At 38.2% G+C, this 18,181-nt stretch overlaps 2 protein-coding genes across 4 annotated transcripts in view; both read right to left on the reverse strand.

Annotated features, from left to right (window-relative positions):
* Positions 1 to 2,319: 2,319 nt before the first annotated feature.
* The window catches only part of LOC110068436 (protein Hook homolog 3-like), a 73,993-nt gene continuing 58,131 nt past the window's right edge, over positions 2,320 to 18,181 (reverse strand). Inside the window, exons 27-38 of one of the 3 annotated variants that reach the window (XR_016206335.1) lie at positions 11,979 to 12,038; positions 11,675 to 11,741; positions 10,994 to 11,075; positions 10,354 to 10,426; positions 10,176 to 10,243; positions 9,797 to 9,913; positions 9,549 to 9,631; positions 9,022 to 9,122; positions 8,708 to 8,755; positions 5,373 to 5,436; positions 4,544 to 4,686; positions 2,320 to 4,190 (exon numbers count right to left, since the gene is read on the reverse strand). Coding sequence is in view for 2 of the 3 variants with exons in the window: in XM_089286375.1 (XP_089142501.1) it covers positions 4,181 to 4,190; positions 4,544 to 4,686; positions 5,359 to 5,436; positions 8,708 to 8,755; positions 9,022 to 9,122; positions 9,549 to 9,631; positions 9,797 to 9,913; positions 10,176 to 10,243; positions 10,354 to 10,426; positions 10,994 to 11,075; positions 11,675 to 11,741; positions 11,979 to 12,038 (930 nt within the window). In the remaining variant the exon portion in view is untranslated. Of the gene's footprint in view, positions 4,191 to 4,543; positions 4,687 to 5,358; positions 5,437 to 8,707; positions 8,756 to 9,021; positions 9,123 to 9,548; positions 9,632 to 9,796; positions 9,914 to 10,175; positions 10,244 to 10,353; positions 10,427 to 10,993; positions 11,076 to 11,674; positions 11,742 to 11,978; positions 12,039 to 18,181 lie in introns of all 3 variants that reach the window. The other 2 variants (XM_089286375.1, XM_089286376.1) reach the window with 2 other exon arrangements.
* LOC149113752 (uncharacterized) lies at positions 12,006 to 17,737 on the reverse strand. Its single transcript, XM_089286377.1, has one exon. It carries the CDS (start codon positions 14,214 to 14,216, stop codon positions 13,071 to 13,073), a length of 1,146 nt encoding a protein of 381 aa, XP_089142503.1. The 5' UTR covers positions 14,217 to 17,737; the 3' UTR covers positions 12,006 to 13,070.

Consider the following 18,181-nt stretch of genomic DNA (forward strand, 5'->3'; position numbering starts at 1 on the left):
ATTGTGCAATTATGGACAGATTAAAAAACGTTGTCAAAGAAGCAATATTACAAAGTCGAACAACTGGAATTTATGTCAGTTATCATGTCATAAGATCCAATCTGAAAGCAACTATTAGCAGAAAAAAGTTAGACGGAATCGTAATTATTAATCCCATTTGTGTACTTGGTGGTCGAAAGTTTACTTTGCCGAGCAGTTTGTGCATTAAAAGGAATCAATACGCTTATGATGTTTTCATTTCCTGTTACAGAAAAACTAATTTTCCGAGAGCACTGCAAACAGAATATTAGAAGTTTTACTTTGTTTCCTTATTTCGCTTTCACAAAAACCATGTTCGAGTTTACTGAGGGCGATTTTCCTGACTTCTGGGACCATTTTAAAGATGCCATTTTAGCATTTTACAACGCTACTTCTGACAAATATTGAGAAATTTTATGTTTGGAATTGAATATATAATAAAACTGTTTCTTTAAAAGACATATTTGACTACGAGAAAAAAGTCTTCTGAAATTGCCGAATTTAGATAAAAGGAAACACTTCGAATTTCAGTTAGTTCTGGAAGTGCAAGGAAAAGACATTTTATGAGAAAGGTAACCTTGTTTCTTTCTCCTGGATGGAGTACGGAGCTAAAGTTTGATGTAAAAGACAAGTTATTAACGGATTAAGGACGAGGTTAAGCTACATTTTTTGACGTAGCAACTAGGCCCGTCAGGCCTTTTCGGTGGTGGGTACGAGAAAACTCATACCACAAGAATTTTTATAGCATTCTGCCCATGTGGGAAATCTGATGAATAAATACAACACAAATCGCCTACTCATAGTGTACACGGCCAACACAGCAATGAAAGGAAAGCGGGGTATTATAATTTTTTTTTAAGAAAAAGAAAATGTAACTAAGCTTAAAGGGCCTTGTTATATCAGTTTACTCTTGAATTTCGACAATTTCAGGGAAGCCATAAGCTACGAGGACATCGGGATGTTAAAATCCAAGGCGAAAATGAACTGCTGCGTTCTCAGAAATGGTCAAAATCGAGTTTCTCCATACAATACAAACAATAATGTTAACCAAGCAAGTGATGAGAAAAAAAAACTGATCACTTTCACCAACTGAGGGTTAGTCTGAATGTAGCATCAAACTCTTAGAAGCAACATCAATAGGGCCGTATGAAAATTGCTGCGGATAATTTATATTTGTTTCGAACTTAGAACGGAAATCGTTACTGGCATAGATCACAGATCGACCGATTTACTGTCAAACTCAGAAGATTTGTTTACATTTCCAAGAGGGTTCATAATGTTCAGGGCAAGTCAGCACTTTCGCTACATCAAAATTAATTGCAATACGTTTAGTCTTGGTTTCTTTAATCCCGGTTACTTTATTGCTTCGGAATTAAACGGATGAAACCCCGACTTTTATTAAACTTTCGCGCAGAATCAAAAATAATGTTCATAGTACTCTTATGACCACAAATCCTGTTGCTTTACATGTATATCCTACTCAGATATAACCCTGCCCAGTGCAGACTGGTTAACATGCGCAGTCTCTTGTAAAATGCATCTTTCAGAGAGATGTTTGCCATAAAATAAAAGAAACTGCTACGCAAGGTTGGTTGGTACGCATTTCATTTACTAACATAAGGAATATTTGACTCATTTACAAAAGTAAAGTTGTACACCAACGATTTCACTCGTTATTATTAGAAGCCGTTTATAAACAAATGACCTCCCGGTTGTTCATATGGTGTACTTAATTTCCTTAACTCAGTAGAGCTTTATATGTAAATGTTTGAAAGGGGGTCGTTTCAGTTTTAGTAAAATAAGACCTAACTAGCTTTCTGTGAAAACAATTTGACCTTTTCTGTGTTCGACATAGTTTCCCACCACTGCTGTGACAGAACCTCTTTACAAGGTCGTCACACAAGAAACATGAATACCGCGACTTTTCACGGCTCGCAAAATAATTTCCACTGACCATAGTGACACTGATCGAGTGGAAAAATTGTCACATTACCAACGCTTTGAATTTGCAATATTTGTTTGGCAGAAGACATTCTTCATTAGCCGTAAGTGGGCTAAGTAGACGATCTCTGCCAAAACTCACGTTTCAAAACCTGCAGAAAACGTAAAATAGAAATCCTTAAATTTGACGAGAAATTCAAAGTTTCCCTGACCGGAAACTAAATTCCCCGAGTTGTGACGTTAAATTTATTTCCTGATTTTTTTTAGGACCCGTGGCAACCATGTTTAACAATTCTAAAAGCAAAAGAAGGTAAGGGCAAATTAAACTTTACACTTCACTACTCAAAACGTGAGCCCCAATTGCAAGACAGCTCTCATTAATCATTTTTTTTTCGAGTGGAAAGAAAGAAACCTCTTACATTCACAACTTGCTTTCCAAAGCAGGCCTAGGTTTTAATATTCTTTAGGGATACACTACAAAACAAACAGGTCCAAGGGACAAAAGAAATAATAATTTATATTAAAGATAAATATTGACTACACAAAAATGTCATTAAAACCTTTTCCCGAACCTTTTACAAATCAGCTTGATATTCGTGTACGCATTCAAGATCACAAACACTACGCGCGCTATACAAGGCATTAATATTAGGTGGTACATGAAATCAGATTAAGCTCTAAGGGAATCCGTTGAAACGAGTAATTCCGTAAAACTATGGTAAGATCTGGGCTTAAATTTGTTCAAAATGACTTTTTGTTATTTAGGGGGCGGGTGGGAAGGGGGAGGGGTTATCCGGGAGGTACGTGGCGCTTTATTATATTGTGGGAAGGGATGTTTCGCCTGGACACGTTTAGGTGAATACAAGAATGACGCGTGGTGAAAATCTATAAACAACATGAAGTGGACATACTACAAAATACAACATAGCCCTCTAATAATGGTAAGCTTATCATCCTATGCGATTTCACTTTTCATAAGGTAAATCTAAACACAAAATAAGATATTTCGGGGGGTGAGTGGGAAGTGGGAGGGGAGGGGGCTTTTAACCGGAAGGATGAGCTAGCCTGAGATTTCTTTTTTGGTGTGGTAAGTGGGGGCTTTTTAGGGTTGCGTTACTATCGGAAGTTTACGGCATTTCAAATGGCACAAACTACCACAACAACAGTAATACGATTTTGTTTGGCATATCCTAAAACCAAAATAAACGAAGGTTCAATTTTGAGTTCATATTTAACGTGTAATAACGTTGTTTTTCACCTCGCTTTCCTTGGTCTTCTGTACAAAGTCTTGGGGCATCTTTCATGTTAGTACGGTACACGACTATCAAAGACGGCTGCCGCGTTCGCAACTAACCTCGTTCCCACGGTCCTGGAGAACGAGGTTGTTGCGCAAATTGCTGCACTCCTGGGAAATTTGTCCAGTGACGTCATTATTCATTTTGATTGGCCAATTTATCAACCAATCAAAATCAATACCTGATTATCTAAAGGTAACCGACGTCCTTGGCAGTTATTACAAGGAAATTATCTCGTGTAGTGCAAATGTTAGGTTAACTCCACGTTATGCCCATCTCACATTCATTATTCGTTTCAAAATTAACTGTTTAACCGAACTTTTCAGCCTCTCGGCTAGCTACACTCACACACATAAAATTAAACTCCGGCTATGGTACCAGGTTGCCTTTTACAGTTTACAGTGTCCATCCTCCACACCACGAATCGACAATGTCTAGGAATAGCAAAATGCGCCCTTCTTGCTTTGATTTTAACTATTCTTTACCTTGAGCAAACTCAAAGCAGAGAAAAAAAAGTCACGTTTTCTTCTCTAATGCGTTACCATGTATTAGTTCTTGTCTCATTTGTCAGAAAAAAAAAATAATCGGGTCTTAGCCAAACCAAGAAAAACATGGAAACGTCAAATCATTGCTTGGTGACAACTTTTTGACGTCTTGACTGAAAACTAAATTCTCCTAACGTGAATTAACTTAAACGTATTTGAAAAGTAATGAGAAGTTTGTGTTTGATATTACAGGATTATTCACAAAGGTTCTTTTATTCACTGGTTTGGCCTAGACCCTTCTCTGGTTTCTCAATTGTTATTCTGCCATAGTTATGAGACTAAGAAACTAAAGGACAGCAGTTACTAATTTTTCCGCTAGGTCCTCAATAAAATTTTTTACTAGAGAGGAAACTGCGACAAATTCCTTTTATCATGTTAGTGCTATGTGTCCCTGCAAAACAATAAGAACGAAAGTCAGTACAGAACCACTTTGCCTTCGTGGGTACGCTACAAAGAGAAGATCAACTAAAAGATATCAAGGTTAGGAAAGAGAGATGAAAGGAAAGGACGTCACGTCAGATATTACTTTAATTAATCTCGAAGAAAAATTCCTTCTTCTTCTAACTTGTGGTTAGAACAATGGTAGGTCATAAAACACGTAACACTAGGTTGACTCTGCGAAATTTCCCGTGTTCGCCACACCAGTCGTTACCATGACGAAAAACATGTGGGTTACCTAGCCACTGCACTGACCACTTAAAGATGCACCGCAGGCTCAGGTTATTTAATTTGTGCAGTACTGACCTAGAAGAGACAGCGTTCGCTTGCTGTGTTCTATTCGGTGTAGAGTGGCGACTGGAAGCTTGGCTTTGTCGAGCTAAGAAGGACATTCCACCTGTGTTCCCTGATAACCTCTCCTCAGCAGCTTTTCCATGAAGCTGCATGCCCTGGAAAAAAATCAAACAGAACTCATTGACACTGCACCTTCTAAGATTCATCGTATTCTTGGTATTGGACTGAAACTAGCTTGAAAGTGAGGCTAGCGGGAAGTCAATCTCTTTGTAATGATATTCCGTTCATGAGCCTCAATTGCAAGCTAGTTCCAGTCCAATACCGAGAATACGAATATGGCCTCATAACATTGCTTAGAAGTCTAAGGCAATCTGTAAATTCAAGGACTTAAACAATTTTCCTATGAGACTGAACGTGATTGCCATAAGAATTAGCGGTCGAAGGAGCTTGACGGGGTATACATGTACGTCAACCGTAACCAAGACTCAGAAGAACAATTTTAAACTGTTTTAGAACTTAACATGGAAAGTGCTTCTTCATTTTCTTTAAGGAGCGACCTTCAAGGCAAAACCTCGAAATATGGTTTGCAAAGATAGAAAAACATCAAAGAGACAATAATAAACTACAGAGAAAGAACGATGGTTAAGATTGGGGAAAATTAAAGCGGATTTCGAACAAGTATTTTAACATTTTCAAGATGTGCCTTCCTAGACGTACAGGAAGTCATCGTTCTTGGAGTGAAAGAAACGACGACGAACACATCTGTAGCCGACCTCTCGATTTTAGTTCAACGAAACTGTGTCAAACCCGGCAGAGAAAATACTTACCATTTCATACCAACCTCTAACTATTAGCTTCTCTCCTTCTTCTTCTCTTCTTGTTTTCTTCATCTTTTCATGATCTCGCTGTAAAGGAACAGAGAGGTCAACATCAAATAAATAGAAACGAATCTAAGAGCTTATCAGCCAGGTTTAAGGTCATTCCCCAGCATTGCATTGCACATCCCTACTGCGCATAATTTCACGCGTGATTAGCGCGCGCGCATTAAAAAATGGCGGCTTTTTCTTTGGGGCTGAACTTCGCCATAGAGGTAAATCGTCGTTTTCTCGCAAAAGAGTATGGTGACCTACTATTTTTTCCTGTTGTTTTGAATTGAGTAATAAATTTCTCTGTGTAAAATAAATAAGGGCCAATTCTCAGTGTAGAACAAAAAGCAATCGTCGGAAACGTGAATTTAGCAAGGAATCGTAACTATACAATCATGGTGCTGTTATAAGGATTTATAACATAACTAATGCAAAGCGCACGCTCTGATTGGTTAATTTAGCGTCTACTATTTGCCCATGGGTGTACGCTGCTGACGTGTGTGCTGTTTACAAAGCAAATCTTTTGACAGACATTGTTTCCAAAGTAATGGCCGACTTCCTTCTGCCAGAAATGCGAAACTGTCTTCAGTTGTCTGAAGATGAAACTGTATCGAGTTACTGGTGTGCAGTCGGTTGTCAAGAATGAATTTTCGCGCGCTTGTTTTCTCTTGTCATGTAAGACTACACAAACATTTTTTTGTGATGTAGCTCAATAAAAGGACTTCTGTTGTTCCAATGTCTCAATGTTATGTTATAAAACAAATGGTAAACGCCATAGCGTGCACTATTGAGTTATGGATGCACTTGGGAGGTTTGCTAAGCACTCAAGAAGCTAGAGTAGTACTCGGCTATCGCCTCGTGCGACTCTTACGCTTCTTTCGTGCTTAGCAACCTCCCGCGTGCATCCATAACTCAATAGTGCACGCTATGGCGTTTACCATTTGTTAATTATATGGGTATAAACAGGGTGCTTTTACTCCTAAACGAACATGGGGACCCGTCATTTTTATTTCAAAATTTAAGTTCCTATAATATAAACAATCGATAGGCAACGTTTCACAAAAATCACAGTGCAGGTTCTATTTCAGCGGAATGACCTAAAAGGAGCTCAGTCATGGTATTTGTTTAAGTTTATGGCATCCATGAACTGATGTTAATGAGACCTGAGAGACAATATCTCAAAGACAGGCACACACATTCTGCATTGTAACACTTTATTTCAGAGACATGTAACACTATGAACCTCGTGTCACGCTCATAAGTAAATCCCAGTAACATAGGTAACATGCCACCAATTCCTGATCTCAAAGTCCATCAGGGATTCCCAGTTGAAAACAATCACCCCCTTTGGATATCACAACAAACCTTTCATTTCCTAAGTAAAGCCACTGTTATCTACATCTGTAAAAGACAGTGTATCAATGGTTCCAGTCATGTCTCTCACGTGTCCACCTCATGCCCCTGACCTCTAGTCAAGCACACGCTCCTCGTTGTATTCAGTCTTCTCGTTTGTGCCGATCCTTCGCCACTGATTTTTCTTTTACCCTCCCACCCTCCCATGACTGGGACCCTTGCTCTACACATCTGAACCCCTGATACTATGCTTTAGGACCATCTTCAAGCGAATAAACAAAATCATTTAGATCCATAGAAATGTTCACCATGAATAAGGCTAATAATCTGTCTTTCCCCCCCCAAAAAAAAAAAATGGGGGCAAACTTTGACACTACAATTCAGAATGTCGTGTATAGATACTGAACATTACTATTCCGCTACTTTTAGAAAACCATTTATCCGTATATACTTATGATATCATTTGCTTATAATAAAATAATAATAATAATAATAATAATAATAATAATAATAATAAGTATACCATTAATGGTTATAGGTTAGGGTTATCTGTCGCTTAGCAAGCCTTAGACCTTATCATTCAGGGTGCAATGAACAGAGACTGTACTTGGTGACTTTCTGTTGTTTGTTATTAAAGGACGGTGGCAGGGAGGTGCACCCATTAGCTGCACTTTACCCCACAGTAAGGCTCTAGCCCACTGGAGACAGGTCCGGAGAAATTACCTATTCCAAGGTGGCTACCCCCGGTACCACCTGATCTGTACTCCCCCCATGAGGGGCTCCTCCTCCTGGTTCCCTCAGTCCCCCGGGACTGTGGGATATGGGCCTCACCCCTGGAGGCAGGTCTGGAACTTTTATTCCAGGGTGGCTACACCCGGTACCACCCGATCTGTACTCCCCCAGGAGGGCCCCCTTCCTGGGCCCCTACTCCCCAGTCATCCTTCCCTGCCACCCAAATTTTACCCACAGCCAGTGTGCTATTTCCTAAATGTAGTATCGTTAGTGGAAGCTCAGACCAGGCCTCGAAAGAAGATCACTAATGAGTCATTTTGGCCACAAATAAAAATACCTGTAAATTGAAGCGCAAAAAGCAAAACTGACAGTGAATTTTCTTGTGTTTCCTTTGGTGAAATTTCGTAAAATTTGGCACATTCGTAGTAAATATTTTACTTCAGCTGGACCTTGTTTTTCAGGGAAATCTATAGAACCAGGGTTTTTGCAGCGGTAAAAGACAAATTTGAAAAAATCAAAAAAACTGCCTTTACAAACCCTACTTTTTGCGTGTTTAAATTTCGTATCCCACTGGAAGCCATGTGCTGTAAAAAGTTTGGAAGATTTCAGCGAAGAAAATTCAAGAAAATCACATATAAAGCCGTAAAAACAGTAAAAAACACATTTGTTTGGGCATTTATGATTCAAGACTAAAGCCCAAAATTTTAACAGAGCTGATAGTAAAATGCTGTTTAATCATTGGTCATTACATGTAATACATTTGAGAAGACTGGGTGTGAAAGCGAATGCAACAACAGCATTTAAAACATAACACTTGCGCACGCAACGCCATAAATGATTACCTTATGGAGCCACCTTAATTGTTTATTCTTAATTTGCAGTGCAGTAATCGATAACCGGTCATTTAGCCCCCAATTTGATTAGCCCCTAACTGTTAAGCCCCCAACCGGAAGTTGATAACTGTCTATTTCTAGTTCTTTAAGCGTGAATATTGGGGCTAATCAACTTCTGGTTGGGGGCTAACCACCTAAGGGCTAGTCAACCAGTAACCGAGTAAGCATATAAAAGCTCTGCAATTTCGAGAGAATTTTCAAATATCACATGTAGTGTACATATCCTAAATTGCACTCGCATTCACACGATTACCTGTACTAATTAAGTTTATTTGGTTATGGCTTCACCAGCCTTAACAGGGAAGAAAAACATAGAAAAACCAATTATTCACCTCAGGTTGAGATCCTGCATTTTGCTTGGGATCCAGTGATTTTATGACCTGAAATACATGAAAACAACTTCAAGACCAGAACCACAACCACGACAGGCTTTAACCTTATCAGGAAAGGATTTGGAACATTTACTTTACAAGGCAAAGAGAGAATAAGTAACTCGATTCTACTGTACCATTATTAAATGCAAAGAACTCCAAGCCAAACAGCAATAACCAAATAAATTTAAACAACTGGAACAAATATTGAAGACCATGAAAGAGAAGTACAATGAAGAACAGTTGCATGAAACGAAGGCTAGGAAAAAACTTACACTTTTGGCTTTCTCCAAGTATTTCTTGTAGCGATCTTCCATAACTTTCATTTCTTGGTCTTTCTTATTCAGAAGTTCCTGAAGCTCATTCACTTTTTCCGCTGAAACAAAAGAATACAAAGAAATAACTATTACACACTGTCCAACAAACAACTTATCACGAAAATTTTCTACCTCATACATGTATAGAGACTCAAGCAAAATTACACAAAGAGTTTATTATAATCTCCAAAAACAAAGGTAGAACAAAAAAGCAGTGAAAGCACTTTTCACTACTCTAGCTTTCATTGCATGATCACAAAATAGGGTTTCATCCACAGACTTAAAAGTTAGAACAACCTTGTACAGCATAATAAACAGTACCACATGAAAGTACTGCTCAATAGCTTTCCTTTGAATGATCACACACTAGAGTTTCATCCACAGACATAACCACTTTGTACAGCATAATAAACAGTACCAAGTGAAAGTACAGCTCAATAGCTTCCAATTGTCTATGAGCATTATAATTTCTCTAATTCACTCACCACTGCTTGACACTTTTGGCTCTAAACTATCAATGTATGCCTTCTTTTTCTGTAATTCTTCACTTGCCACTTTGAGTTTGTCCCTGCAAGAGTACAATGTCATCTTAAGTCAGTGCGTATACTTTAGTCAAAGACTGCTTGCAATTTAATCATTTTGTAGACAAACTGAATACATAAGAACAATTTGAAGTAAGCTTCCTAAATATGCTGCATTCCTCAAAATTTGATCAAGTTTCAGTTCTACTTACAGGTAATCCGTGTATATTTTTCCAAGTTCAGTATCCTTGTCCGTCTCACCAGCACTCTTTTGATTCCTGATGTCATCTAGCTCGCTTTTGGCTTCCATCAGCTTCTGATTCAATTCTCTGTTGGCAAAATGTTTCAGGGATGAGAATTCTTATCGTATAAAAACAGACAATTGCATGCATGATAGCATCTGTACACAATCTGACGCAAACAGGAGAGAGAAGTTTGAGGCTTTCATAAAGTCAACCTCAGCAACCCAGGAAGTTGCTTGAGAAAGCTGTTTACACAGGACACCCACAGAGTGAGTCAGGTTTCTCACTGAACAATGCGTTTAGTACTCATTTCTCTGCTGTGCTGTTCCATGCTAGAGATCTAACTAACCTGTTTTCCTTCTCTAACTGATCCTTCCTTTCATTGGCATCATTTAGAAGACTCTGGAGAAGTTGATTCTGATGACAAGAAAGAGACCTTGATCTCTTAGTTTTACAGCAAACGGTAGAAAGAAAAGAAATATTGCATCCAAAGAACAAACTGATAACTGAATTCCAAGGTTCAGTACCTGTTCTTCTTGTTCACCTTCCTTTTGTTCTTTAAGCTTCATATTTTCATATTTCAGACGGAGAATTTGCTCCCTGTGATTAAAAACAGATCGATGTCAAGATGGAGTGGTTTTCACTCATGTGTCAAAAGCAATTCACATTTATAGCTTTGGTTTTGCATTACTGCATTACATGATTGGCTTAAAAACATTGCGCCACTTTGCCATCCAATCAGAGGTACTAAAACCAATCGTTACTCGATTGCACATGTTTCCCGCGCTTCACGTCAGCAACCTGTATTTGCTTCAGGTTTTGATTGGTTCACTGGTTTGTCCTTGTCCATTGTGATTGGCTAGAGCAACAACTTTTGTTTTGGCTTTACAGCATTTGAAACTGCTGAAGCTCAGGGCATGTATTATGGTAACTACTTTCACTTATTGGCACAGGCATTCTTATTCTGTGAAATGTGCCTTACAAGTGAATACATGTAATTTGGATTTGTGCAAACAACACTGTTCAAGGATGCTCAAGCTAGAAACTTATCGGATTGGACTGGACTATTCACCATACAGTTTTTTAAGTGGAGGAATACAGCTGAGTTGAAGTGAAGAAAACAACTGTTTACTCAAGCTTAGGAAACACTTTCAGAATGTTGCATACTTCACTTCTGAAGACATGGAACTACCGAGATCAAAATCATCACCAGAAGGGGTACCAGGGGACAGTTGACGCATTGGAGACCCTGAAAATATATATACACATATAAATAACAAATGTATACAATGTATTTAACAAACTTAGTGGCAATAATATTGAAAGCAACCTTAGGGGATCATTAAACTCTAAGCCAAATGAAATATTGGTGGGTAGCTGCCATTAGGTAGCAGAAGAGGAGAACAGCAATCTGTTCTGCAGCAAGGAGTTCACCATGGCAGCCAAGACATTTAAATATACTTCCAACTGGATAAAATAAAGTTCCTTTTAAAATCACAAGGCAACTTCGACCTAGATGACAATACGATTCAAACTCCAGGGTATTGGTAAACATGTAAGACTTAAGCATTTCACTTTACAAGCTTGGCTAAATTCTTCGCAATTTGTTCTTTGGCAAAATATTTAACCACATGAAACTATAGTCGACTCGTGTGCATGTTCTAGTGGGTACTAGCAAATGTTTTGGCTGAAAAATTGTCACCTACTAAAAGACCGAAGAAAACCCTTTTCTCAGGGAGTACTCAGATATATTTGTCCATTAACTTTACTTTACATTGAGCAGGGAAACTAGAACAATCAAACAACCAAATGCACCAAGTACAAACACAGTATAGAAAAGCAGAGTACCTGCCACTTGGGCCAGTTGAAGTTCCTCATTTTCCACCTTTAATCTGACTCTTTCTTGCCCCACATGCTGTTTGAAAAAATAAAATAAAACAAATAAATAAATAAATAAATAAATAAATAAATAAACTAATTAATTAATTGATAAATCATTTGATTAATAAAAACACCCCCTTCCGTTGTTACTAGTAATTACTAGGTACATGTACAATGTGCTGTATGTTTAAATAAAACAATTCTGAATCTCACACATGGGCATTATCAATATCCAGTGGAGAGGTTTTCTATTGAGAAAAAAAGAACTTACTTCATTTTCTCCATCTACGTTTGTGACTTTCTCTTTGGCCTTCCTTGCATCAAACTTTGCCTGTTTTTAAAGCCGAAAAAAAAATCAAATGAGTCAATTATTGACAAGTAAGGGTTACTCCTTTCTCATTTTTGATTAAATGATTGTGAAACACTCATAAGGTTTTCCAACTCTGCTGTGACACTACTTAACCACTACATATAGGAAGCAGAAAGGCTAGGCAGTGGATCTCTATCACCAGAGACTAGTATGTGTTCTCAAAACTTTACTGTGCAATATCCTGATAATTGTAAAGGTCAAGGCTCTTGTAGTTCGTATATTGTGATTGTCCGGGTGAGAGTAGTTCTGAAAAAGAACTGCTGTTGGTGACTGACTTTTCGACAACCTGAGCGGAAGTCATCTTCAGAGTCAAGTGCATAGTGTTTGTCAGTGGATGATGTTATAAGTCCTGTCTGTTGAACGTGATTGGTCAGTATAGCCATGATGGTATTGGCTGAAAGACTTGTGTGAAGTTTGCCATCAGTCATTGGTGGGTTTCGATCTGTCTATTGTTAGTCAAATAGGTTGGTTTTTGGTCCGTGTATTGTTAACTCGGTCTGTTAGAAGTCTGTTTGTCGGTTTCGTTTCTGTCATGGGTAAGTCATTTATAAGGCGCTGGTAGTTGTTGACATTTGTTAAGAGGCGTTTGTTCTAAGTTAGTGTACCAGCTTTCCAGAGTCAGTCATTGAAAATAGTTTGTACTGTACGTTAACCCTTTACTCCCTGAGAGTGACTTATAGATTTTACTCTGTCTAATGCCAGACGATTTTACTCATCAAAGGGAGATCCCTTAGGGGTTAAAGGGTTAAAAAACTATCTCCCTTAACCCTTTACTCCCTGAGAGTGACTTATAGATTTTACTCTGTCTAATGCCAGACGATTTTACTCATCAAAGGGAGACCCCTTAGGGGTTAAAGGGTTAAGCACTGGGCAGAGTCCCAGTCAATGTTGTGGTTTGTCAGTTGATAATGTACAGCAATGAGATTGTTAGCATCACCATTTCTCGTGGTTTGTTTGTGTTCAGTCAGTCTCGTGTTAAGGTTTCTGCCAGTCTCACCAGTGTAGGAACGAAGCCTGGCAGTCGGAGCATTTGATCTTGTAAACTGCTCCCTGTCTGTTGTTAGGTTCGTCTCTGTCTTTCACGTTGGTCAGTAAGTGTTGTAACGTAGTTGTAGGTTTCTGGGCTACACGAATGTTGTAGGGCTGTAGGATCCCTGAGATGGTCTCAGAAGTGCCCTTAATGTAAGGTATAGTCACTATAGTAAGAGGTGTTGGGTTCCTGTTCGTAGCGTCAGCTTCAGTAGGTCGGTAAATGTTTCGTCTAATAAAGTCAGCATTGTAGTTGTTCTTGTGAAAAACACGTTCAAGGTATCTGTTTTCGTCACGTAAGCTGTGCAGTGTGTCACAAAATAGTTGCGCTCGTCTGGTCAAAGTCTTTATAGTCATGGCTTTGTGTGAAGTCAGGTTGTAGGATGATTTGTCGAGAAATCTGTTGGTATGGGTCGGTTTTCTGTACACTGTCGTACCCAGTTTGTTGTTGTGGCAGCTTACCAAACAGTCTAGAAAAGGAAGTTTTCCATTTTCTTCAATCTCTTTAGTAAACTGGATGTCGGTGTTCTGTTCGTTTAAGTGGTCGTGAAAATAGTCAATTTCGTCTTTGTGAACGGCGGTAAAAGTGTCTTCAACGTAGTGTAACCAAAGTGGTATCATTTGTCTGCAAGTTGCAAGGGTGTGTTCCTTCATGTGTTGCATCACAATTTCTGTGACTACAACAGAAACAGGCAACCTCATGGCTGTTCCACGTAACTTTTTGTAGTGTTTACTGTTGTACTGAAAGTAAGTCAATGTAACGCAAAGGTTCAGTAAGTCCATGATGTCTTCTGCCGGTAATGGTAGTTTAACAGTAGATTGTTGTATAGCAGTCTCAGCACACTGTAATGCCAACTGAAGTGGAATACTGGTGAACAGTGATTTCACATTAAAAGACACAAGTTTGTAGTCGTCAGGTATCTGTACTGTCTTAATGACGTCAATAAAGTTCTTTGTAGATTGTAGTTTGCGTCTCGATTTGTCAGTAAGGGGTTGCAGTATGGCTGTCAAGTACTTAGACAGTTGATACGTAGGGGACCCACAGAATGACACTATGGGCCGCATCAGTATACCAGGTTTGCGCAGGTCAAGGCTCTTGATATTCTCCATAAGTAATCTTAATTGTTATATAGCAGGAATTCTTTTCCCTAACAGCAAGCACTCTTGCGAGTTCACAAGACATTTAACAAAAAAACTTGTTTTCCACCAAAAGTCTCCCAGTGGGCAATGTGACAAAATCTGTGATGTAGAGGGTAACAGAGCACTGTTCTCCTTAAATGTTGACTGCTGACAATATTTTGCCCATGAATTCTATTAATGTCTTTGTTGTACTGTTAATAACAAATCACTCAATGACTGATCACTCATGAAACCAGTTATTTGTGTTTCTCTCAAGCATCAATGCTTCCCTTGGTTCTGCCTTGAGAAACTTGCATTCATACGATTACCTATACTAATTCATTTTATTCAGTGTTTCCCCCAGAGTGCGCCATTGCAGGAACCCCACGCTGCAATCAGAGATGGCCCCCAGAAAAAAGAAAAAAGGGCCAATTTGGCCCTTTCCTTTTTGAAGACTTCGGCCTTAACACAGGCATAGTATTTTAAAAGCCATCCCAGGGCTCAAAATTGCGACCGATACGGTCATCAGTGCAACTAACATTCCATCCTTGGCGACCAAAAATTCTGGTTTAGTCACCATAATGGCGACTACATTTTCTCTGTGTTGACGATCAATAACGGTTATTTTGTCACACATTATGTCCTTTCAGAATATAATAATAATAATAGAAAATCATATTGAGAGATCTTTGCTTCTAAAACATTCAACATAAGAAAAGAAGTTAATTGGTCCTTTTGCTTTGCTGCAGTATTGATTCTCAGAAAACTTCCAAATGGCTGACCGTGTATGAAAATAATTGCCCTATAATGTATTGCAAACCCTTGATCATTGACTACGTCATGTATGCCTAAGGATTGTTCTCTTGTAATGCACGGATCCTTCATACTAGTATACAATACAATACAATACAAATATTATTGTCAACTCCCCATGAGGGCTTTTCAGAGACAATGATAAAGATAATTAAAAATATACTCAAAGATTATCGATAAACAATTATTTACAAATAAAATTTAAGACATTAACAATTGATTTAAGAGGAAGGCTTTCATTACACATTCAAAAATGATAAAAGATTCACTTAATTTAAAATGGGGTTTTAAGGCATTCCACAAAGTTACAGTTCTGTAATAAAAAGAACTCTGTCCCGACTTGGTTTAAAAAAGCGGTATTTTAAGCTGGGTAGATGATCTGGTTGCCTGACCACTAATGTTCCCTCGGCAGATAATCTGATTCAAAAGAAACTTTATTGAGTAGAAACACTTCAGAAATCACTTATTAAATTTTATCATAGATCCTAATAAACTGCTTTATTTTCCTTGATACCCTGATGTATTTTTTCCTTCTGTAGCTTTCAATTTATTGGCCCCTTTCGTAAAACATAGGCACGTAAGGCGTGCAAGAGTTATTTTTTTTGTGAACTATAAGTCTCGGAGATAGGAGCATTCATGGAGCTGTTTACAGTAATGATTTGGTTGATTTGACAAGTTTTTTTGAATGCGATGTACAGCAAGAAAGAAGCTGGGAGTTTATGATGTACATAAGATGTTACATCGGTAATGGTAAGATAACAAAATAGTAAGCCATAAAATGTTTGACTGAACAAACTACAGTAATCTGACACGTCTCCAGATTAATGTAGATACCATCTTATTTTCTAACAGGCAATTTTATTCGTTCTTTGGTACAACCCACACTGTGATTGGTCTGACACGCGCACATGCATAACTCCCTCACTCACCGATCACTTAGCCCTTCCCCCGGGGGGAGGACTCCCTTATATGGGCTATATAGGTCTGTGCGGCCCCAAAGGGTATGGTTTTTCAGCTGTTTTGGTCATAAATAGGGTACGGTTTTTGCACTCTAGCCTTGATATGAGTATGCTTTAAGAAGAAGCCTTTTTTTTATCATTATCGAAAAGAAAATCAACAAAAGCCCTTCACAAATTTATATGTTTACGGTAATTTAACATTGGTTTGAACTAGGGAGCTAATTATAACACAGGTCTGAAACAGGGTTTTGATTTGAGGGTCAGGTCGTAAATAGGGTTTCGAATTTTTGGTCAGGTCAGAAATAGGGTAAGGAATATCGCAGATTTTTGTCATAAATAGGGTAAGGGTTTTGGGAAGTGGGCCGCACACCCCCAACCAATTTTTCTGGGAGTACCCCTTCGGGAGCCCTTCCAGCCCCCAAGAGGAATTTTTGCTCAAAAATACTCAACTTAAGAGAACTTTTCGCATTTTATACGAGTCGTAAGTTTACCCTTTTTACACAACACAACGCAACAACACTACTTCACCGAAAATTGAAAGAAAGAGAAAAAAACCTCTCTGACACGTTGAAAGTCTGATTTAATTAAATTGCACTTTAACTTGGTGCCACACAGTCTTCAAAGAACATTTGAACAGTTTTCATACTTTTTACCTTTAAAAATATCGGACTGAAAACAATGTCATAAAATGCCCATCAAATAAAAATATTAAACTGCTACTGCAGAGACGTAAAAACACTCTAGAAATGAAAGCTTCTTTTTTGTTTAACCTGGGAACAATAGCCGATAACTTGTAAGCTCTAATTGAATTTACTCCCATATGAAAAACAAAAGTGTCGAGTTACCATTTGTAACTAAAAATAGTAAACATCTCGTGGGAACAAGTGGTGACGATTCGTCAGCTCTAATTGAATTTACTACCTTGTGAAAAACAAGAGTGTCAAATTACCCATTGTAACTAAAAAATAAAAATATCTCGTTATATTTGCATGCAATAAGAACAAAACAATCGTTACCTGCACTTACTATTGTAAACGTTAGAACTGCATCAAATCTAAATAGTCTCGTCTCCTCTAAAACATGTCCTAAGAACTAGAACCGACGATTCGTGACCTCTAATTGAATTAACTCCTTGTGAAAAACAAAAGTATCAAGTTACCCTTTGTAATTAAAAGTAAAAATATCTCGTGCCATTTGCCTACTACTCATGAACTGCTTCAAAACTCAAGACTCATCTCGTTCATAACTAGCCACCATTACACTGAAAATTATGCACTCTAAAACAACCCAATGTACGTATGTAACTGTCACACACCCCTCCAAACCGGACTAAAAATCACAAACCGGCAACATACACGTCACTCTTTATTTTTCAATTACCAAAGTCCTTGTGTTTATACATACCTTGTGTTTCTCACGTACCATTTACCTTTACAACAAGAAATTTGATTGGCTGTTCATAGTAGATCCAATCTGATTGGTGTGACATACATACATCTCTCACTCACTCACTCACTCACTCACTCACTCACTCACTCACCCATTGACCCGTCCATAACATACCCGACGCGCCGACTAAGAGGTATTTTTTTTTACAAAAAAATAACTCAAAAATTGGCCCCTAAAAAAGGTCTTCAGGGGTCACTTTGGCCCTCAAATAAAATTTTCTGACTGAAACACTGTTATTTGGTTATGGCTTCACCAGCCTTAATGGGGAAGAAACACATAGAGAAAACAATAATTCACCTCAGGTTAAGATCCTGCATTTTGCTTGGGATTCAGTGATTTTATGACCTGAAATACATGAAAACAACTTCAAGACCAGAACCACAATTACGACAAAGGCTTTAACCTTATCAGGCAAGGATTTGGAACATTTACTTTACAAGGCAAAGAGAGAATAGCAACTCAATTCTACTGTACCATTAGTAAATGCAAAAAACTCCAGGCCAAACAGCAATAACCAAATAAACTAAAACAACTGGAACAAATAATTTAACATAGACCATGAAAGAGAAGTACAATGAGGAACAGTTGCACGAAACATTTAAGGCTGAGAAAAAAACTTACACTCTTGGCTTTCTCCAAGTATTTCCTGTAGCGATCTTCCATAGCTTTCATTTCTTGATCTTTCTTATTCAGAAGTTCCTGAAGCTCATTCACTTTTTCCACTGAAACAAAAGA

Source organism: Orbicella faveolata, unplaced genomic scaffold (genome assembly GCF_042242905.1).
Source record: "Orbicella faveolata isolate gen_17 unplaced genomic scaffold, um_ofav_v1 contig_14, whole genome shotgun sequence".
NCBI lineage: Eukaryota > Metazoa > Cnidaria > Anthozoa > Scleractinia > Merulinidae > Orbicella > Orbicella faveolata.

Coding starts and splice junctions, on each gene's coding strand:
- LOC149113752 (XM_089286377.1), bottom strand. CDS start 14,216: ATGGAGAATATCAAGAGCCTTGACCTGCGCAAACCTGGTATACTGATG.